This window comes from Electrophorus electricus, chromosome 7, assembly GCF_041902795.1.
Source record: "Electrophorus electricus isolate QZ-2024a chromosome 7, ASM4190279v1, whole genome shotgun sequence".
Taxonomy (NCBI): Eukaryota; Metazoa; Chordata; class Actinopteri; order Gymnotiformes; family Gymnotidae; genus Electrophorus; species Electrophorus electricus.
Genome location: NC_137503.1, coordinates 22,375,818 through 22,398,508, shown reverse-complemented (window position 1 = coordinate 22,398,508; position 22,691 = coordinate 22,375,818). Strand labels below are relative to the sequence as shown.

The 22,691-nt window shown below is 42.6% G+C and overlaps 1 protein-coding gene across 5 annotated transcripts in view; it reads left to right on the top strand.

The window, feature by feature from the left end:
* The window catches only part of col12a1b (collagen, type XII, alpha 1b), a 64,059-nt gene extending 41,967 nt beyond the window's left edge, over positions 1 to 22,092 (top strand). For 4 of the 5 annotated variants that reach the window (XM_081717111.1, XM_081717108.1, XM_081717107.1 and 1 more), the window contains 29 exons: positions 168 to 297; positions 1,079 to 1,198; positions 1,284 to 1,430; positions 1,721 to 1,837; positions 2,552 to 2,704; positions 2,796 to 2,870; positions 4,312 to 4,451; positions 4,972 to 5,095; positions 5,275 to 5,418; positions 6,380 to 6,544; positions 6,637 to 6,675; positions 6,768 to 6,906; positions 7,239 to 7,381; positions 8,040 to 8,149; positions 11,381 to 11,539; positions 11,835 to 11,912; positions 12,998 to 13,084; positions 13,608 to 13,661; positions 14,051 to 14,146; positions 14,702 to 14,755; positions 16,664 to 16,717; positions 16,821 to 16,874; positions 17,085 to 17,156; positions 17,667 to 17,702; positions 17,801 to 17,867; positions 18,064 to 18,240; positions 19,125 to 19,202; positions 19,735 to 19,905; positions 21,141 to 22,092. In XM_081717111.1, coding sequence (XP_081573237.1) covers positions 168 to 297; positions 1,079 to 1,198; positions 1,284 to 1,430; positions 1,721 to 1,837; positions 2,552 to 2,704; positions 2,796 to 2,870; positions 4,312 to 4,451; positions 4,972 to 5,095; positions 5,275 to 5,418; positions 6,380 to 6,544; positions 6,637 to 6,675; positions 6,768 to 6,906; positions 7,239 to 7,381; positions 8,040 to 8,149; positions 11,381 to 11,539; positions 11,835 to 11,912; positions 12,998 to 13,084; positions 13,608 to 13,661; positions 14,051 to 14,146; positions 14,702 to 14,755; positions 16,664 to 16,717; positions 16,821 to 16,874; positions 17,085 to 17,156; positions 17,667 to 17,702; positions 17,801 to 17,867; positions 18,064 to 18,240; positions 19,125 to 19,202; positions 19,735 to 19,905; positions 21,141 to 21,271 — 3,114 coding nt within the window. In that variant the 3' untranslated portion in view covers positions 21,272 to 22,092. Of the gene's footprint in view, positions 1 to 167; positions 298 to 1,078; positions 1,199 to 1,283; positions 1,431 to 1,720; positions 1,838 to 2,551; positions 2,705 to 2,795; positions 2,871 to 4,311; positions 4,452 to 4,971; positions 5,096 to 5,274; positions 5,419 to 6,379; positions 6,545 to 6,636; positions 6,676 to 6,767; positions 6,907 to 7,238; positions 7,382 to 8,039; positions 8,150 to 11,380; positions 11,540 to 11,834; positions 11,913 to 12,997; positions 13,085 to 13,607; positions 13,662 to 14,050; positions 14,147 to 14,701; positions 14,756 to 16,663; positions 16,718 to 16,820; positions 16,875 to 17,084; positions 17,157 to 17,666; positions 17,703 to 17,800; positions 17,868 to 18,063; positions 18,241 to 19,124; positions 19,203 to 19,734; positions 19,906 to 20,217; positions 20,845 to 21,140 lie in introns of those variants that run through there. The other variant, XM_081717109.1, reaches the window with a different exon arrangement.
* Positions 22,093 to 22,691: the final 599 nt, after the last annotated feature.

Genomic DNA, 22,691 nt, shown 5'->3' with positions numbered 1-22,691 from the left:
TAGTTTCTTCCTTTCCTTCCCTCAAAAATGCCTCCAGCTTTGAGTAGGCTTATGTAGGAGGTCCCACACCACCAATATCTGCTCGAAGGAGTTGTTCTATCTTGTAATTCTAAAGTCGGTTGGCGAGCCAACTGAGATCCATATGTCTGTTGGTTTTTCATTCACAGACTGCCGTTCCTGGAAACAGAAACAATGCTATCCTCCAAAACCTTTTTCCTGACACTCCCTATAATATCACAGTGCAGGCCATCTATGCAGATGGAAACGGAGGTATTCTGGTTGGAAACGGGAAAACACGTAAGTCATAGACATGCGCACATAGACCATTGTTTTAATGCTTTGGTTTGGATTTAGAAGTAATGATTTTGATACTTGTAGAAGGAGTTTACAGTGTGTCACAAACAAGACAAGCCTATAATGTGGTATACACATGATATAGAGGATTAGTGATGGACATTGACTCCCAACCAATAAGTAGATCTGTCATCTTGCCACATTCAAGGATATAAAAAATTAAAGGATTCAAGGATATAAAAAATACCACACAAAGACTTTTTTTTTTTTCCACACAAAGACATTATTCTAAGTAGGTATTCTGGCCAACTTGAATGAAATGTGTGTTTTTTAATTGGAATCTATGTATGTAAGCATGGATAGTTTACAGTTTACACATTCTTACAGGGATTTTGCAATTGACTTATTGAAGGGACACAGGCCACTCCTTGACAGTTACACATTATTCTAACTTAGTTTTCTCTCATATATATTTTGGCATGCAATAACAGTGCACCTGGCAGTTAGCATGGGCTAGCCTCCAGAAGACCTGTCTCTACAGCTACCCACTAACACAGGAAAAATAAACCCAATGTAAACATGCATATTTCTCAGAATGACAGCATAAACTTGGGACAGGAAAACCATGGAAGCCAATCAGTAGCAGCCCAGGCTGTACCATGCCATTAAAGGCTTGCTTTATTCCTTGGAAATGTTCTCGTGCATTAGCATGCTCTTTCTGGGTGGGACTGACAGTGTGGATTAGATGCTGATGTGTTGTCCCTTGTCTGATTGGGCAAAACAGTTGGACTGCTGGAGCCCCAGAACCTGCGTGTGTCTGATGAGTGGTACACCCGTTTCCGTGTCTCCTGGGACCCTGCCCCAGCTCCGGTGCTGGGCTACAAACTGGTATACCAGCCCACAGGTACATACGGCTACCTACAAAATTCAACCTGGTTCTGTGCTTATCGAAGACCATGACTAAAATTTTGTTGATGTTCTCTACTTAGACACAGATGAGTCCTTGGAGGTGTTTGTCGGTGACGTCACCTCATACAGTCTTCACAACCTCCTCCCTGGCACCACTTACGATGTGAAAGTGGTTGCGCAGTATGATGCTGGAGTGAGTGGTGCGCTCATGGGGCAAGGAACAACACGTATGTGGTTCTTCCTTATGTGTCAAACTATGTAATTTAAAAGCCCAATTGAGGACCTAATGTAGGTTGTAGTTATCTCATCAAACAATAATACAAAATTTCCAAAATGATGCAGTATAAACCATAGAATTTGCTTGTGCTGTAATACTGATTCTGTAGTAGATTCTGAGGTAGCGGTGGCATCTGTTACAGTAGTTTTTTAAGCCTTTAAATGACCACCAGACTATCCTCTTCTTCTCTGATTGAGTGACATCACTGATCATTTCTTGTGCTGCCGCCCTGATGTGCAGTGTACCTCAATGTTACCAGCCTGGAAACATACAACATTGATTATGACAAGTTCTGTATTAAGTGGGCTCCGCATCGAGCAGCAACCTCCTACAGGATCAAGCTCAAGCCTCTTGACCGTGAGTCATGCAGCATCCACTTACACAAATTCCAATCACTTTCAGATCGTTTAATTTACCTCTCCTCCACTCCTGTTTGTATAAATACAGTTGTTTTTGTTTATGTTGCCTTAGAAACCCAAGCAGTGACCATAGCCTTGTGTTCAGTCATCTGTCTTCTGGAATTAGAGCTCATCAGTGGCTCTGACCATGTCTAGACTGCCTGTTTATCCTTAGTTTATCCTAAGCAGGACGTATAACATGCAGTATGCACGCGACCAACTTTTTCACCGATTCAGCCAAAACCTTTTCACCACTCCTTTTTTAAAATCCATCTGGCTCATATTCACACATAAAGATGGCTGTAAAAACAGGATGTTGGAGTATCTATAAGTGCTCATGGTAGTTATTAGCCTGACAGCCAGTGTGTCTTCGCCAAGTTCCCGAGAAGTAAACAATGTGCTAGGAATTCCACTGAGACATTACAAAATATGCCAAAATGGCTGCAAGAAAGAGGAAATCAATTCACCACCAAGTCCTTGACTTAATAAAGAATGGATAGTTTGGTATCATATGGTGTTTCCCTAAATAAATTATGAGATATTTAGCCTGCCTAAGAGTTCAAAGTCAGGGTTAGCATTATGCTGGATAAATCCACAATATAGTAAAAAGAGCACCCATCTAGACTGTGGTTTGATCCAGCTGGTATTAACACTGTCTGTTCCATCATTGCAGCGGGGGCCAGAGGACAGCATGAGATCACCATCACGGCGGGGCAAAGTCAGTACTGCTTTGATGGCTTGAGTCCTGACACACTGTACAATGCCACTGTGTTTGTCCAGACACCCAACCTGGAGGGACCTGGAGTCAGCGTCAGGGAGCACACGTGTATGTCTTACCACTATTCTATGCCAGCATCTGGCAGCCGTGGGTTTTGGTGCCCTGAGGATGCTTATTTTTGGGGTTGTGTCTCTTACAGTGGTCAAGCCAACTCCAGTGCCAACATTGCCCCCAACTCCACCTCCTCCACCTACCATTCCTGCAGGATGGGCAGGTAAGTGTTCTTCCAATAAAAATCTATTAATAATAAATGCATATAGATTTAAATTATGGAATATATGGGAATATATGAATGTCACATTGAAATGCATTGTGTATTGGCTCATGTCCATTATATGCTAGCCTATGCATCTTTCACTGTCTTAAGAACTAAGGCAACAGACAAGCATATCATACAACACATGGCTATGGGAATTGAAAAAGTGCCAACAAAATGGAAAAGTGATACTTATATTACATAGGTATATATGCATGGGCCTGATTTGCCTGTCACTCCGTTGCTGTTTTCACCTGTCATTAACTTGTATCCTATCTCTGGATGTTGCCTGCTATCCATTGAGGTCACATTTAACAGACGTATGGATTTGCTGAATACTGATTTGAGCACAGTCAGATCGGTCTGTCTTGTGGCCAAGGTAGATGGGACAGTGTTGGATATCCCTGTAGCGTGCATGCAATCTTTGTACAGACATGCGCACGATCTGGTGGAAATAGAAATATTCCATGGGAGAAATGACATCTGAACACATGACCAGATGTACTGGCAATATTCATATGGAGTGCATTGTGCTCAGCCAGTGAATCAATCACTGTGATTGGGTAACAATGCTCAGGCCATAAGGAACAGATAAGACTGGCCTTAGGAAGCAGTTAGACACTGAGATGTGTGGCTGCTACTTCTGCAGTTGCTGATGATGAATAGATTACAGTAAATGAACTGAAATGTTTAAAGTGTTTACAGAGAGCATTTGGCTACAGATGTGCAAATATACTTTTGAAAGCTGCTGGATACTGAAAATCAGTATCAAATTAATAAATTGGCCAGTAGCCCCAATGTGATAAAAGTGGAATTTCATTTTTCTTCACTGAGACTGGACAAACCCCAGCTCATATGATGACCCAAATCCATTATCTTCAGCGAATCAAAACCATGCCAGACATTGGCCATGCTGGCCACCCGCTGGAGGCCATTGCTCTTTCCACTTCACACACATTTATTCAAGTTCTCCAGTTGTGCGAGACCAGCGAGGCTTGTCACTTAGGAGGACACGAGCCGAGAATGTGCCGTGCAGAGAGTATGATGGGGACGCCGTGTCTCCTGAGTTGGGTCCAAATGCAGCAGGCAAACAGAAAGCTTTGCCAGCTCCCCTTTGAAAAGATAAGCCTTTAAATTCAGCTCATTCTCAGCCCTTCTGCTCACCAAATGTTCCCCTATGTTTGTTTATTTTCAGTGAAAAGTGTGATCAATTAAAGCAGGAACTGCAACGTATAGGTTCATTATGTCAATGTGTTTCTTTGTGTAATTTTAAAAGTCATTTTCCTTACTTTGTTGACTGGCTAATTATAAGGCCTGGCATTGTGCTGGTCTTCGTGTGGAATCCTGCAGGAGCGTCACTAAATCTGCTTTTCTTCCCTACGTTGTTTTTCTGCTTCAGTCTGCAAAGGTGCCAAGGCAGATGTGGTGTTCCTCATCGATGGCTCCTGGAGCATTGGTGAAGAGAGCTTCCACAAAGTGTTGCAGTTCGTCTTTAGTATCATGGGAGCCTTTGATGTCATTGGCCCATCAGGAATGCAGGTATGCAGGTATTCACTGTATCCCAATGAACTCTTATGTGCCCTAAAATAACAATAGCAACCGAGAGCAACCGAGAGCTTCCTTATCCTGACACGAGAATACTTTATATCAATAACATCTATGGCTGAAAGACTGGGGGGTGGGGGTGTCAAATTATGATTTTATGTTGTCTTTTAAGTTAGAGTGCAGGTGTGTATTCATGTTTCAGTATCAAACATCCTCGAAGCATAATTGCATAATTACATAGATACTGGTATTTTTAAGTGCTATTAATTATGATCATCATAAGAAGACAATAAAAAATGTTTTGAGTCTGGTAAAGGATCTTAGGCATCATTACAATATTGTTAGTAATGTTTATTCAAACTGCATCTCAATTTGAAAATTGCATTCTTTCTAAATTGCAATTTCCATACAACATTGATGAATCATTCCACCCTAATCACATTCCATCTTTGTTTGAACACATTTGCATCCAGCATGTCCCACCCTGATCCTTTCCCCATGCTTGTGGAATCAGGTGTCCTTTGTGCAGTACAGCGATGATGCCCAGACAGAATTCAAGATGAATACTTACAATGACAAGGGCCCTGCCCTGGCGGCACTCCAGCTGATCCACTACAAGGGAGGAAACACGAAGACAGGTGTAGCACCTTCCAAAACACCTGTTCCCACCTTTCCTGCCTACTCTCCTATTTTACCAATCAAAACAACTCACATTCGTCCTAGACTAACCATAGTACTTAAATATCAACACTTTGTTTACTCAGTAAGGACTATGTTTACTAGGTAAGAACTGTTTTGTTATGTGTTTGGGCCCCAGGCATTGCTCTGAAGTATGTATACGAAAAGGTGTTTGCTTCTGAGAATGGAATGAGGAGGAACGTTCCAAAGGTAGTTGTGGCAGTTACTGATGGACGCTCTCAGGATGAAGTGAAGAAAAATGCGGCCAAGTTGCAGCATGCTGGTAAGATGCTCATGTTTAGCACACAAGGCTGACATAATGAGGCTGTGTTTGACATCTTCCCACTATTAGGGAAATAGTGCACTATATAAAATGCTAGCCATTCTGGTATAGTGGTATTTAAAACACAACTGTAAATTTGGCTCTGTATATAGTTCAAACTATCAAAGACTCACATTGCACACAAAAAAGTGATGAGAAAAATGACTAGAACTAGTGGGTGGGAATACACAGAACTGTGCTATGTAGGATGACCAACAAAAACACAAGTAGAACTAAAAAGGATAACCAGACAAAACTTGCGTACATGAACAGGGGAAGAGAAACCTAAACTAAGGGAAGAGACGAGAGAAAACCGAACGGGAAAAGAGAGCAGAATAAGTTCGACAAATACTTATTGGAAAAACAACATAGACAAAACAGAGAAAGTATTACAGATGAGGGAACAACAGAGAACTGGTGAACATGAATAAGGAAAGTAACAGAGTGGGTAACTAAACATGGAGCAAGGGAAGCGAGTACATAAGAACGAGAAGTGAGATCAAACGGGAGATTACTAAACAATGACCGACAACCAGAAGCACAAGAGGCAGGGTGTAAGTAGACACACTAATGAAGGTGAAACAAGGATCAGCTGGAACGAAAGGGGAGGAGACAGGGAATCATGGAAACATACGAGTGGGAAAACAAGGAAGAACTGAGGTTGCCAGGGAAACGGGGAATGCTCTGGTCTGCGTGCGTGATAGTGTGATGTAAATGTGTCTTTGTTTAAGAGTACAAAAATTGCCAAAGTCAGCATTTTTATTGAAATGAAAAAAGCAATTAACTTAAACTGATTTTTCAACTGTTCAGGACATAAAAGGCTCCAATAATCTCATAGGTTTATGCATGACAACCCTCTAGCTATCTAGTGAATGTATTTATCGTGCTAACCCTTAGGATTTGATCTGCTGCCCCATTTCAGGTTACAGTGTGTTCGTGGTGGGTGTGGCTGATGTGGACTACGCTGAGCTCCAGAACATCGGAAGCAAGCCCAGTGAACGTCACATCTTCGTCGTGGATGACTTCGATGCCTTTGCCACAATACAAGAAAACTTGGTCACCTTTATCTGTGAGACTGCTTCCTCCTGTAAGTGCAGGTCCCACCACAGGTAATGCGTGCTTTTACAGCTCATGAGCTCAGGGTTGTACATCTGTGTGTGAACATCTGTCTTTTCACAGCTTGTCCTCTAATCTACGTGAACAGCTTCACATCACCCGGTAGGCACATTTAAAGATCTATGTAACTCAATCTTTATCTGTGCAGCTTTTTTGTACATATCACTCTCTTATAACATGCTTTTTCAACTCAGGTTTCAGAATGCTTGAGGCCTTTAATCTGACAGAGAAGATGTATGGTGCTACGAAAGGGGTCTCCATGGAGCCAGGCTCTTTCAACAGCTACACAGCATACAGGCTCCACAAGGACGCATTCATCAGTCAGCCCTCAGTGTGAGTGTGCTAAACCAGCTTTACCTTATGATTGACTGACTGGGTCTTTACCTGCCTATGCTTTTAGCTGAAGTTGGATGCTGTATTTTTAGTCAAGCATTTTTGCCAAGGTGTTTTGTGTCCTGAATGAACTGTGCAGTTATATTAATTGGCATATAATATTTATTTTTGGGTGAAGGAAAATTCTTGATGGAATTGTACCTAGACTGAGGCAATTTTAGAAGGATAAAAATTGGGCTTCGAGATTATGCACTGGATGCTTTATACTACTTAAAATAGACACAAGTTGTTGCTGATGATGCTGTTGTTTGAAGGTTGTTTGATTTTAACAGAGACATCCACCCTGATGGCCTGCCTGCAGCTTATACCATCATTCTGATGGTCCGACTACTTCCTGACTCACCAAAACAGGCCTTTGATATCTGGCAAGTGTCAGATAAGAACCACAAACCCGAGGTCGGCGTCACCCTGGATCGTAAGTCTAACTCCAGCACCCAAGACCACATAGTCTTGGGGAGCTTGCCACTTTGGAGACTGGAGGCCATTAAAAAGATAAGATGCCCACCAGATGTATGCCTTTATTTTTTTTTCCTTCTTGGATTGTTTTTCTCCCTCATTTAGTTGGCTGTCCTCAAATCACATTCAGTGGTATCTAATAGGCTACAGGCTTCAGGCTCTGCTCTGTCTCCTCTTTGCTTCCACTCTGCCCCTGCTCTCCCTCGGATTTGCCTCCACTCTGTCTCTGCTCTGCCCCTTCTTTACCCTCGCTCTGCCTCGGCTTTGCCCCTGCTCTGCCCTGCATTGCCTCCACTCTGCCCCTTCTGTCTCCGTACTCTGCCCCTGCTCTGCGTCTACTCTGCCCCTGCTCTGCCTCATTCAATAAGCAGGTCAGGCCCACCCTTCACTGCGCTCTCCCTCTCAGCTCCTGATGTTCTTCCCCTGCTAAGAGCCAGGCAATCCCTTATTTTTAGAAATGCATCTTTCATGCACTGTTTCACAGCTTCTAACCCGATATGAGCTTGGGGGGTGGGGTGGGGTTGTGCTCTTCTGATTTGGGGAGCTTTGTGTGACACTGAGAATAATATGTGGTTGGAGGGCAATATGACATATTCTCCATCGCAATCTTTTTGCAGCCTCCAGCCAGACTCTAGCATTTTACAACAAAGACACTCGGGGGGAGATCCAGCGGGTCACATTTGACAATCATCAAGTGAAGAGAATGTTCCATGGGAGTTTCCACAAGGTAAATGATGCTGTTTTTTCACCCTCTCTATGGAACCCTGTAAGTGGTTAAATAAAGTTTTGCATTTGGGCATGACGTTTGGCACCTATCAAAGACATTTTCCAGTCAGGCCTACTACTTGTGTTTGATGACCAGGGAATAGGGATATCTGGAATAGCAGGCATTCCAGCAAGTATGATTTCAGATCTTTAGCAGGAAGCCACTGGGTGTGATGTATAACTCATATGAGCATTTCTGTGGTTGTTCCTGGGGTCAATCCCTTGTCCGGTTGCTCAGAATATTTTAGGATGATGTTAATTAGACATGGCATAATATCTTTTGGGTTTGCCATTGAACTGGTCTGCATGACACAGTTTGGAGGATGAGAACTATGAACCATGCTCTTAAAGGACTAAGAAATCTATCTCATGGGATTTAAATTGATTTAGCTGCTTTCCAGTTAGTGAAAGCTTCACTCATATATTTATACAATTATGAGTCAGTATGCTGTACAAACAGATTAACTGTGTGAAGCAAAATGCTTTATGGAGTGCTCTGAGCCTGCACTGTATATGCTTCCTTCCCTGTGAGTGTATCAGGCTAACTGATGGCATGTATACCTGGGATAACTGCTCTGCTTGTAGCTGATGCTGGTTAACAACACTGAATGCCTGCATGTCTAGACTTCATAATAGACTGAACAGGAAAGGTCTATGGCAAGTGGTCTTCACAAGCATGTTTATAGAAAACAAGGGTGAGGAAAAGTGAGGTCTTGCACTTTCACAACAATCTATAAGCATGTTTGGCAAGGCCACTAAATACACAGCTGAGCTGTTTGCTGGTGGGATGGCTGGAAAATATTGGGACACTGACATTAAACAGTTACATCATAAACCACTAAAATGCCAGGCAACGAAGAGGGAGAAGTGTCTCTCACCATCTCTCTCTCTCTCTCTCTCTCTCTCTCTCTCTCTCTCTCTCTCCCTTCTCTCTTTCTCCTACCCCTCACCACAACTCCTCACATCTTCATGGCTTTCTCTCTGTCTGGACTACATCCTGGCTGTGTGTCAGGCTGTATAAGGTAGCAGGCTTCCCGCTGTGGGAATGCCTGTGGTTAGTCAAAGTGCGCTAGATCAGTGTTTGCAGTTTACCTCCCCATAGGCTTGGGCATGGATTGGATGCTCATGCCATTGCTCTCTGCCAAAGCTTGCCCACTGCCCCCCTTCCTGCAGCCTTCCTCCTGAAGCCTAGCGCTTTGCTTAGCACACAGCAGGGTGATCAGGACAGAGCTCCAGCAGCTCTGCACAGCATGAACAGCAGCTCATGAAGATGCGAAACAGAGCACCGTGCACTATATTCACATGGCAAACTTGACCGTCATGCTTTTCAGGTCTCCCCTCTCTGGAGAACAACAATCCATAATGCTTTTTCCCTCCTTTTTTTTGTTTTTGTCTTTGGAGATGTAAAAACCCTTGAGTGCATGGCACTCGACTCACTTTCAGTTATTGTGGATGCTTATGAAATCTTTCTGTACCCTGCCAATGAATGCTGGGTAAACAAACATGATTTAGGCCTGTGCATTCACTCCCTCTTTTGATTAATGTTCATAGCTTGATTTTTTAAAGCTCCCTGTAATCTTCTCTGCTATAATGCTGTGACTTGTGAGCTATGAGTTTTTAGAGATTTGGAGGGGTGGGGGCAGATCTTAAAGCCCAGTTCTGATTTATAGGTTGTGTCCTCCCTGGTAATGCCAAAAGAACCAACTCTGGTTCTCTGTGGGAGATGTCAACAGCATTGAAACTAGGACACTTGAATATGAATGGATATCTGAAGCACTGTCAAAATTGTGTGGCACAGGACTGGGACAGATGCCCTCCCATTTATAGATTTTTATAATGGATATCAGGTCAGGGCACATTTGGAATGATTCATTAATTTGACCGGCATGAAAGATATTGGGTAAAAGCCACAGTGATAGACTAATCATTAAAACCTCTTAATTGTACAGTATGGGAAATCCATTAATGTCTGAACTGTTTTCCCAAGGAAATAGACGATGACATAATCTCTCCTCCTGTATCTAATTACTATATTGTGTGTATTATATCACTTTGACTTATTGGCTTTTGACACACTGAGCTTCCAGTTTCATTATTATAGAACAGAATCTAGAGATTACCAGAGCTAGATGAACTAATGCAGATTACTGCCTGTGAAGATTATGCCAACAGCATCAACTGCCAGGATACCCAGTAGCAAGGTGTTAGTTGATGGCAATATGCCATGCGTCAATGTATGTAATGGCTGTAATGTGCCACTGGAACAAAGTAAACCTGACTGGAGGTTGAAGATTTCTGGCCATCATATTTCTGACTCAGGGTGAAGGGAGCCTCTCACATATGGTACATTTATTAAAGGAGAAATGTAAACAGTCTGTTGTTATAGTGATGACATCGCTTACTCACAATGCTGAAACATGTTGTTTAATTAGACACAGAAGATAAAGGATTCTGCTCCAGCATACCTCCTAAATACACAATCCATCTGACAAACTACTCTGGCGCACATTTGGAAGCATGTCCCCAATGATGTCATTCTCCATTCAAAATCCATTTAGCCTTTGTCACGTCAGCCTGCGGTGGACCCAGAGTGGAACTGTGTGAGTGTGCAGGAGAAGGCTTTCCACAGACACCCAAAGACCTAGCCTGGCTGAGACAGCTGTCGTGTTTTTTTAGTGCTGGGTCTCCTTTCTCACTCGCCCTTCTGAAAGATGGGAAAGCTGTGCTCCGTTCAGCCAAGCACAACCTGATCTTGGCTGCAGACCTGAGATACATTACTGTGATGTAGCATCCAAATGCTGGTCACTTAAACTCAGCATCCATTTGCAGGGATGTTAACAGAGGCTTAATCGCACCATTTCTTAATCGCACCATTTCTTAATCGCACCATTTCTTAGTTGCATGATTTCTTAATCTCGCCATTTCTCGCAGCACAGAACTTTGCCCCCAACTTGTCGATGTTCATTGCCATTAAACGTTTCTGCTTCAGGTCAATGTTTGACCTGGTGTCCTAAGGGTCAAATAATAAGAACACTTGAATTTAATAAGAAGCTGTGGACAGCCCAGATCACATAAAGATTAGCAGAGAACCTGAACAACACAGTAGTAGACACAGAGGCTATGTACTAGAAAGCCCTCTTAAAGATTCGACATAACTCAACATCTTAAAATCCTGGTGTTTTTTTTTTTCCAGCTCCACATCCTGGTCTCCCCCCAAAGCGTCAGGCTGAATGTGGATTGCCAGGAGGTGGCTGAGAAAGAAATGAAGGAAGCTGGAAACACATCATTAGATGGCTATCAAGTACTGGGCAAAATGTCCAAGTCAATTGGTTCCAAGGGAGAATCTGCAACAGTAAGTTCAACAGTGCAGGACAACACTGGACACTGGACATGCTTAGCACTTTGGCCTGCCTGAAATGATCAGTCATGTAAATTTATACTTTTTTTTTTGTTATATTAGTTATTATACTTATTAGGCTTGGTGAACTAAATGCCAGATGGATTTCCCTACTGTGATGTCTGTGTCAATTATCTGTTTCTGTCATCCTGTCTATATTTACCCTTTTCTTTACTTTTTTAATTTTTGAAAGCGAAGCTTCCATCAAAGATGCATTCAACAACTGGTTTCATTTTTTTGTGGTGTGCAGTTCCAGATCCAGATGTTTGACATTATCTGCAGCCTGGGCTGGACAAGTCGCGACAGATGTTGTGACCTTCCCTCAATGGTAAGAGGCAGCTAAAAGAAGACAGACTGCATCCTAAACATCTCAAAGTCTTTGTGTCCATGTTACTTCACTCTGGGTGGTCTTTCTCAAACTCCTGTGCTCTGTGTGTGTATGTGTGCGTGCGTGTGTGTGTGATATGATTGTGGTTAATATACTGTTAGCCATATATTTGAAACCTTGCTTTGTCAGCTGGAGTGTTTGAGCTGACATTGCAGTCATGTGTTCAGCAAAACTGATCTCTCCTGCAGGAAATGCTGACATAAACGATACATGTGTCTGAGCCTGGAGCCAATGACAGAAACATCTGCTGTGTAGTTGGCCCTTTGTGTCACCATTGTCTTTCCTGTCTCTCCCCCCCCCCACTTTTAAGGAGTCATTAACACCGGTACTTTAAAGCTGTTTTTCTCATATGTTTGCTGTGGCACATTGCAGCACAATGAAGTTTAGTGCACGTGTTGGCAGAAGGTTTATCATCCTACAAAATGGAAAGACGCTTTGATGCAGGCCACGTTTCCTGGAAGAAGAAAGTAAAGATTTCCATACAGCATGTGCATCTATGAAAGTCATGAAGATGGCTGGCTCGCAATTTCTTCTTTTTTTGTTGTTGCTTAATCGCAAATTGTTGCTTTTGAAGGCACATGAAGTTATGCAGCTTTTGGATGTGATTAGAGGTTCCTGACAGTTGAAGGACAAGAAAAGTGTTTAAATGGAACTACAGCTGGAACTCCGAAATAGCTTGCAGACAACCCGAGTGTGTCACTAATTTACTGCTTTCCCTGTCTTTACATTCCTCATCCTGAGCACAATGTGTCAGGGGTGTGGGGGTGTTGGGTCTTTACAGCTGATCCAGGATCAGTTACTCACAATTCCACATCACATATGGGGAAGCCATAGAGCTCTTCTCAGATCAGCATATAAGGGCAGTGTCCTCTTAATGGAGTCCAGCCTGCACTTCAGGCAGTTATGCTGCTCTCAATAACTGGCTTGTCATTGTGTAAAAACTGCTGAATGCTTGAACACCACAACTTTTCCTGTCATCTAGACCAGTGCCTCATTTAATTATTCACTCCCTCTTCCTCTTCAAGAGAGACGAATCCAAATGTCCAGCTCTTCCCAATGCCTGCACATGCAGCTCGGACAGTACAGGACCTCCTGGTACCCAGGGCCCTGTGGTAAGAGCCTTTTGCAGTACCTAGAAAAGAAAGCATGTCGCACTGAGTATGTGCAGGACAGGAGTCAGAGTCAGTGTTGACTGTAAAATACACAGGACGATTTTTAGCGTTATGGAATCTAAACACTTTAGAGGCTTGTGAATAATAAAAACAGCCCCTCTAAAGCATGCAGCATGCACTGTTCCCATGGTGTTAACATCCCATGCATTAGCACCCATGAGCCTGACATGAGCAATTTTGAAGGTTTGCAGAATAAAGATTTAAAGATAATGACTCTTTAGATTGCTTTGGTATGGCCATCTAGCTCAGACAAACTACATATGAGTGGGATATCATGTCATAAAATGCCATAATTCCAGAATGGTTTTCCTGAAGGACATTCTTACTTACTGATTAACATTTATGGCTACGTCAGCATTCATGGGTAGTTAAAATGCAATGTTTACTCTGGCAAAGGTTGGTTGTATGAGCAGTTACCTGCAGTGTTCTCTCTGTAATCTCTTCAAATGTTTTCCTCTTGTAGGGCGCACCTGGTAGCAAGGGGCCTCGGGGTGAAAGAGGAGAACCTGGCCCTGTTGTAAGTACTATATATGCCTGCCTTTTTGTCTCTGCATTCTCTCATTATTTTACATTACATTTACATTTAGAGCTTTTGGCAGCCATTCTCATCCAGAGTGACTTACTGAATGGTTTTTATGTCTCCTTGGAAGGCATATCCTTACACTATCAGTATAGTGTAGTCTTGAGTAGATATAATATCAAGCAAAAAGCTCTTGCACAGAGTTTTGCTGTTATTTGCTTATTTACTTATTCCTTGGGTGGTGTTAGTAGTTAATTATTTAGTGGCCCTTTATTTGAGCACATTACTCTGCATCAGTGTTTAGTTATTTAGGTGGGTTTTTTTTTTTATAACCCTGATTATTAAACGGTTCCTTTCCTCATGTGAGAGCATGTGTATTGTTATAGGGTCCCACTGGACCTCATGGAGAGATGGGACCACCTGGACCGATGGGTCTTCCTGGACCGCAGGGCCCTAGCGGGCTTTCCATTCCAGGAGAGGCTGTGAGTTCTGCCCCAACCCCCTATCTCCTACCCCCACCCCCATCCTCCTGAACATCCCCATCCCTGCCGCCACGCTCAGCAAGTTCCCAGTAGCTGGCTATAAATCTCCACGTGCCTACGCAAAGCGAACAGGGATTATTTCTGCCATTTATTTTCCCAAAAGCTGCAGTTGCGCAGCAGTTACGGCAGCAGGTTTGCATTCCTTCATGTCTCTGGGCCTTGCGTTCAATATTGTAGACCTTTTAAAAGCACTCTATGCTAGTGCAAATGCATAAATCTAACTGGTGTTCCTCCCCTCCCTGCTCTGGGCCACAGTTCTCATTCCTCTGTCCTTTTTTAGTCAGGCAGAATGGAGCAACAATCTACCCTCAAAAATGCTCTTTCGAATCCCTAACCTCGGCTGACATGACTGGGATTGTGTTTTTCGACACAATGACAGCACATACCCCGTGTACTTAGATGAAAACTCAGATTAATTTGTTTTTACTGAGTCTTGCTTCTTATTATGTTTTTTAAAAATTCTGATTCCTTTCTTTTTATTATGGTTTTACACAGGGCCGCCAAGGACCGAAAGGGGACCCTGGCGATGCTGGACTACCTGGGCAGAAAGTGAGTATAGCTTTGGCTTACGCTACCCTCTATGGCTTGTGAAAGGAGAGCGGGGGGTGAGGTGGAGTGGGGATATTTTTTATTGTGTAGCCCCGCTACTACTCTGGATGGGCTCCATATGGCAATGTTTGGACCGTGGCCGTGCCGGAGGGAAGCCAGGCAGGAGACAGCAGTTAACAGCAGGCTTAGATGAATCCATATGATTTAATCTGATCTGAAATACAGACTGGCTGAGCACAGTATTAATGGTTCTAATATGTCTGCTTCCTGCTGTTGCTCTGGTGAATGGCTTTTATTTAGAACATGTTTGAGACTGTTGTGTGAATTAGTGACATTGATATCTGCTTGCTGCTCTTCAGATGAATATATATTTAGTAAGGTTTTGCACCAGCAACTTGAGGATGTCACCTCCTGGGTGGATTGCAAAGATGACCACAGTTTTTAGATTCCAGGCTAGGGGCCTTAGGCACTAGCTCCACTGTGTGACCAAGTGTCGGAGAAGTTGCAACACAACACAGTAGTGTGATATTAGAGTGACAGAGCTATTGTGGTTTAGAAACATCACAGACATGTGGAGAAGGTGATTAAAGCGAAAGCCATGGGTTGATGGGGGAATAGAGACATTGTGCAGGGCTTAGTGGTTTCTTGGCGATATTGTGCAAGGCTTAGTGGTTTCCGGGAGATATTGTGCATGACTTAGTGATTTCTTAAAGACATTGTTTAAGGATTAGTGATTAAGTTGCAAAGCAGGCACCAATGGACTAGCAGTGAGATGGCACAGTTTTGCAGGTCTAAATGAAAAGATTCCTCAAATAAAAGGTCATACGTTGCTGCTGGTAAGGAGGGAAAAACAGGCATTTAGGATGACATTAGTAAGGCATGTTGAGCACACTAGTGAACCAGATCGAAAAAGAGTAGCAGTGACCTTATTGGAAGCTGCTGAGACCCTGCATTTCAGACATACAGCCATCTAGTGAATCAGTTGGTGAAGTGAAACAAATCAAACAAAACATAGTAACAGTGATCGCACTTGAAGTTGCTGAGACTCCCCATTTCAGACATATAGCTGTCTGGTGAATTAATTATATTTATAGCATTTAGCTGACACTTTTATCCAAAGCAACTTACAATTATGTCTGAACACAACTTGAGCATTAAGTGCCTAGCTATGGGGTCCAACAGTGGCAACTTGAACTGGCACCTTCTGATTACAAGAGAAGTACCTTAACCACAGCTAGCATGGTTCACTGTTAGTGAATCTAATGAATTGACAGGTGAATTAAACCAATGTGAACAAAATCAAAAGAAAGAGTAACAGTGAACTAGAACTTGCTGAGACTTCCTACTTCAGATGCATAGCCATCTTGTGGTTGGTCAAATCAAATTGAACCATATCGAACAAAATAGAAAGAAACAGTAAGAGTGATCCCACTAGAAATTATTGAGACTCCCCATCTCAGACGTACAGCTGTCTGAATTTCCTAGCAGAAGGAGCAGCTTGTGATACTGGAGCTGCTTTGCATTCACAGATGTAATGACTGGAGGCCTTTGGTTTGCAGGTGAGCACACTAGAGCAGATGCTACATCAACATGCATTTAATGATCTGCAGTTTGAAGTCCAAGTTTATAATAGCCATTGAAATGGATCTGGAATATATTACATTCCCTGTAAATCTTATACCAATACAGCAAAGGGGAGACGGGATTGTTGAGGGGAAAAAAGGAAAAGACAAGGGAATGAGCAATGTCCGGAGGTCTCTAAAAGAAAATTAGAAATTAAGATTTAGTGTTTTTTTAACACAAGGAAAATGCTAGTGCAGCAAGCCGGTTTGATTTTCTAGGTGAAGATAGATGCAAGAATTAAGGCAGGAGTAAGTATGTGTTTTTCTCTTTCTCACCTCCTTGCAGGGTCCACCTGGACCAGCTGGTGCAGTTGGCCCTATGGGAATCGCTGGTGTGAGGGTGAGAGATTCCTGCTGCTGATCTGAGCGCAGTATGTTAGCATGTATTGGCGGATTGTTTCATGGTAAGGAAATCTGGCTTTGATTTTCTGTTCTTGATGCAGGGACCCCCAGGGAAGGAGGGACCAGCTGGACCCAGAGGCCCACCAGGACCGATGGTGTGTTCAGACAGATTTTGATATTACAGTTAGATTATTTTTTTTACCGTGAGATTTTAAGTCTACAATGAGCAAGAGGTCAATTGACCTCTCTGTTTTCCCATAATTGAGCAGATGGGCAGGCCAATTTTACATTGCGCCAGTATGTATTTGTGTGTGTGTGTGTGCACCAATATGTATTTGTGTGTGTGTGTGTGTGTGTGTGTGTAGGGAGCCCCTGGATCTCCAGGAATGTCAGGACCTACAGGAAAACCTGGCAATCCAGGTGATAATGGTGTTCCTGTAAGTACATACTCAAACCTGCTCTTAAATCTTGTGTTTAAAACATAAATCTCTCTGTATGTTATAATACAGGTGCTTACTGAACTGGATATTATCTTTAACTGGCAAAATGTAATTTAGATGTGAAGTACTATGGCGTGCCTTGATGGAAGGCATTCCAGAAGAGCTGAACATTATGATGTCAGATGTGGGTGTAAAATACAGTGGCAAGAAGACGTCTCTTTCCTTTTTTACCCAAGGAAAGCAGACTTGACTCATGTATTCAGAACATGCTCACTGAGATCCAAACAAAAGCCCCCTGAGTTCTTCCAGATTTTCTTAACAAAATGAATGTTTTCTTTCTGAAATTAGTGGCATGGTCATAGACATAATATATGGCTAGGGAGAGGACAGAATGCCCTGGGGGTTTGGAAACTGGAAGGGGGTGATTGGGAGAGCATCATTTGTGGCTTTGGAGCTTTAGATCTAGGCTTGTGTGTGTAAAACAACATATGCTTGTCGTTTGCACAGGGACCCACAGGCATGAAAGGAGACAAGGGCGATCGCGTGAGTGACAGCTTACATGTTTGCTCTCATTTGGCTCCAGTTGGGCGAGACGCGTTTGGCTGGACGTTGCTGCTGACTGTTGCTCTTCTCTCTCTCAGGGGGACCTTGCCTCACAAGCCATGATGCGCTCCATCGCCAGACAGGTCTGCGATCAGATAGTCAACAGTAAGGCTCATTTACATCCCCGCTGCTCATGCTGACAGATTATTCCACAAAGGCAAAAACATACACAACAATTTACAGCAGGCAACTGGGACGTTTAGACATTTCCCAATCCAAAAAAAACCCAGATAACCTGTTCTTTTGCCCCACTCTACTCTGCTGGAATGGCTGTACTAACATGTGCCTGTGCTCTCTGAAGGTCAGATGGGCCGGTTCACTGAAATGATGGCACCCAGTGAAATCCGCAGAAATAGCCCAGGCCCAGCAGGCCCCCCTGGAGCCCCTGGACTTCCGGGCTCCCGCGGAGAACCTGGGCGAATAGGCCGCAATGGCTTCCCAGGAAATCCAGGCTTACCTGGACAGCAGGGAGAGAGAGGTGAGTTCCATTTCTCTCTGACAAACTGGGTTTAGCAGATATCATTCTACCATACTGCACTGTTCTGTGTGTCACCGACTCATGTTAGATATCACCAAACCAAACCATACTATAAGGGGATGCCCTCATTATAGGTTCACTACCTTTTAATTTTTACTGAACAATTGGAAAACTAAATGTAAAAGCAAAATATCAGATCTGATTATGGTCATCATGTATTGGGAGCAATTAAGTAATACACGGTTTTACTTTTATCCAGACAGGCAGTCATGTACTTTTTTTGGTAGCTGTTTTTCTAATGAAAATGATCCTTTTTTTGAACTGGCTGCTTTAAGCGTTACTGACTGTGCGGCACTAGCACTCTCCGTCATTTCACTGTGGGCACACATGAGACCACTAATGTCCACCAGGCCATGCAGGTGCCCTAAACGCTGGTGTATCAATGGAGCTGAAAAGAAGATACTGCTCCTCTTTGCTTGCAGTCAGAGGGAAAGCCCAGGCCTGGCACTCACCATAGGCTCGGCTGCGACTGCTTTAGGCTCGGATGCGACTATTTAGGCTCGGCTGGGACTGTTTAGGTTCGGCTGGGACTGTTTAGGTTCAGCTGGGACTCCTTTAGGCCTGTTAAAGAGTTGCTGTTTCTTTACATCCCACCTTGCCATCTTGCCTAAAGCCTCATATCAGTGCCTGCTTGTTATTTTTGGGGTTCCTTTTGGTGTGTGAGTGCAGCTGTGTTCTCAGGTTGGTGTAAACAGTGTTTTTACTATTCTTGTGTGTATTTGTGTATGTGTGTGTGTGTGTGTGTGTGTGTGTGTGTGTGTGTGTGTGTGTGTGTGTGTGTGTGTGTGTGTGTGTGTGTATGGGTGAATGTGCATTTAATTCAGGGCCATCTGGAGAGAAGGGTGAGAGAGGAAGTCCTGGGATTGGAGAGAGAGGACAGAGAGGATTGCCTGGACCAGCTGGTATGATTTTCTTTCTGACACACACATTCTCTCTCTCTCTCTCTCTCTCTCTCTCTCTCTCTCTCTCTCTCTCTCTCTCTCTCTCTCTCACGCACACACACACACACACACACACACACACACACACACACATACACACATACGCCTGATTTGCTCACCTCACTTCAGAAAGCTGTCAGCACTGTTCCCACAAGTTGTCCCACAAACATTTTTTTGTTTTATGCAAAATAAAAGACAGCGAGACCTTCTGGTCACTAGATGGGGCTTTTTCTGCACCTTTTGAGACAATGTGACGCCCACCCTTCCAAATTTATTTAATCTTCCCAAGGTGTTACCTTGAGAGTGCTTCCACTGTTATATAATTGTAAATAAAAAAAACCCAGCTGGCACAACCCCCTCCCTCTGCAAGGAAACATCTTCCGCCTCTGTGCTGACCCACTTGGCTTCTGTGAGCCCTGCCCAAATCCTGCAATAGATTTAAGCGTCCTGTCAGTTGAGGTTTCTGAACTCTGCTTCTCCTCAAATCCTCCAGGTCCTCCAGGTGAATCTCGACCAGGTCCTCCAGGCACTCCTGGTGCTCCTGGGTCTCGTGGCCCACCAGGTCGCAACGGTATGGCAGGCCCCCGGGGACCTCCTGGCCCACCAGGTTACTGCGACTCCTCTCAGTGTGTGGGGATCCCATACAATGGACAGGGATACAGAGGTACGCAGCCTTCCTCATAGAGGTGCATGTTGCATGACTTCAACAACAACGTACATGCTGCTAATAACACTGATGGCATGTATTAGCGTAGCGCATGAATACCCACCTGATAGGAGCAGCAAAAGAGAATGTTTTTAGCATGATATTTTTAACATAGCCGATGACCTTCAGGTTTATGAAAGCCTGTTGATGTCATTTCATAATCTCAGTGATATCTCATGCACTCGCTGACCTGCTTCAGGTTCGTAAGCATTGTAAATCATGAGAAAGTCCTGATTCTGAGCTATGTGCTCTCTCTCACATGTATTTCAGTTCTATGAGGATAACCACCAAGGAAATGATTAATGAACACTATTGAAAACAGTATAAAAAAAGAAAGCACACCACCAACAACAACTAATAATGGACTGGTACTAACACCAATTTACAGCAGCTTAAACCGCCAAAGCAACTGATGATGGCAGCGTACTGGCCTTTTTGCATCTTGAAGTCAAACGGAAAACAGGCAGGTGGAGGAGCATGGCCCAAAACCCCAAACAACAACAACAACAACAACAACAACAACAACAGCAGCAAGCAGCAACAACACTTACTAACCAAGAGGATTTATAGCCAAGAAGGCCTTTCATTTAACTCTTAAGGTTTTTTTTTAATCTGTAAATAAACTAATTGTGCCTTGTAAATGAACACAAATCCACTAAAATTAGTTTTTAACACCAATAGTGAGCTTGTGCCTTGTTTTCTGCTGTTTCCTGAATGCCAACACGAATGCCTTTTTTATACAGTGTGGCTTCAGTGATGTTCCCTTACACTTTGCTCAGGGCCAATTTGAAGCACATGCCTTTTTGTACATGTGACCCTGGAGGTTTGTTTAGAAAGATTCTTTATATATATATATATATATATATATATATATATATATATATATATATATATATATATATATACATTTTTAGGAATTATCCTCCTCTTGTCATCACTTCTTTAACTTAAATTGTTTTTTCTTTCATTCCGGAACCAGCTTTACCTCGGCTGTATTATAAGTAAACTTATCACACTCCCAAACTAGACCTGCTTGAATATTCACAGTTAAACTGAATATTGAATTTTCTCCTGTGTTGGTGCTGTGGCCGTGACTAACAAACATAACACAATGTAATGCGATGCTCACTGACTTGGTTTTAAGTGTGATGTTGTTTCCCTGCTCAACTGGATGCAACGATATTTCCAAGCAGAACCAGAACCAGTCCCCCGTGAGCCAGACTCCCATGTTATCCCAATACCCGAAGAAGACTTTGAGATCTCCCCCAGCGAACGCCGCAAGAGATCACTATCCAGAAGACAGTTCAAAAGGAAAATGTTATAGAAAAATTATGTTAATATAAAAAATAATCCCCTCCCCTGTTGTAATTAAAGTTACTTTCACACTTTTCACTATGAAGGTCTATGAACACTTGAAATAACAGAGGTACTGTCTTTTGTTTTGTTTTCTTTTGTTTTGAGTGCCTTCAATTGTGAATTCTTTGGGGCAAACAGGAGTGTGAACCAATCCAAAGTCTCACTGTTTTTTGACCAGCAAGCTTTGTCTCTTCTCCTCATTGTGCACTTGTAAATTATTTGCTTCATTGTATACTCAGATTAAAATGAATAATGTGTCACTTATGCTGAATGCATAGCAGAACACCAGTGTTCCTGGTGAGTTAGATGCTTGCATCCATAAATTACAGTCATCTGTGCTTCCTGCCAGCTTCACCATGTATCATACCAAGTGTCTCATACATGCGGACGTATGTGTCTTTCATTCATTATCTACCCTCATCGCTTGAGTAATGTTTCAACATCATTCACAATATGGTAACACATGGCCTCCATTACATTATTTTAAACCAAATATTTATCAGTTTTCTAATATCAACTCACAGCCAATTTTACCTAAGGTGGAATTGCATGTCTGTGGTGTATATTTAGTAAGTTTATTTGTTTGTTTTGCATTTTTAATCAGAATATAGTTGTTGTCATTTGTTGTTTTTTTCAATATCAAATGCAGTTGGAATTTGTGTGCAAGACTATGGATATAGTATTGCTGCTTCATGTTTTTAACTGCACATTGTGAATTCCACAGCCTTATTTTCTTATTTATTTCTGAAAAAGAGGAGGCATTTTTCAATAAAACTACTGAAAATATAACATGGTGTCATTTATGTTTCAGTTTGTTCCAGTATCAAAAGCACGAGTTAAACATCATGAAACTTTGGTTAAATGTCATTTAATCAAGGATGTTTAAGTCACAGAGCATACTGTACCCTCATGCTTATAACAGCCATATTCATATGAATAATGAATACAATACAATGCACTGTAAAATATCATTTACCAATGTTGGTTAAAATGGTTTAATGATACTACATCCTTGAGAAGCTGTTCTAGTTAGTCTAATTGCTCAGTTTTCTTTGGTCAGAATCTGGCTCTGAAATGAGTGGATACTGAATATTAAAAAAAAAAAAAAAAAAGAAAAGATATTCCCTCACGTTCCTAGTGCATGTCATGAAAGCTTCAAATTATTAAGAAATTTTTTAACAGATTTAATGCAAAGTTTAGTCATACCACAACTTGGCTCCTGACTCCAGAGACTGTGGAGAATGTAACTATATAGGAAAACACATTGTTTAAATATTGCAATCAGAGTCTGTGACAGAGGAGGCAACTGACGGAGGCCATGAGACAAACCAGTACAAGTAACATGAGCAAAGTTTTCAACATGTGTGGACCACTGCGTCTAATACCCA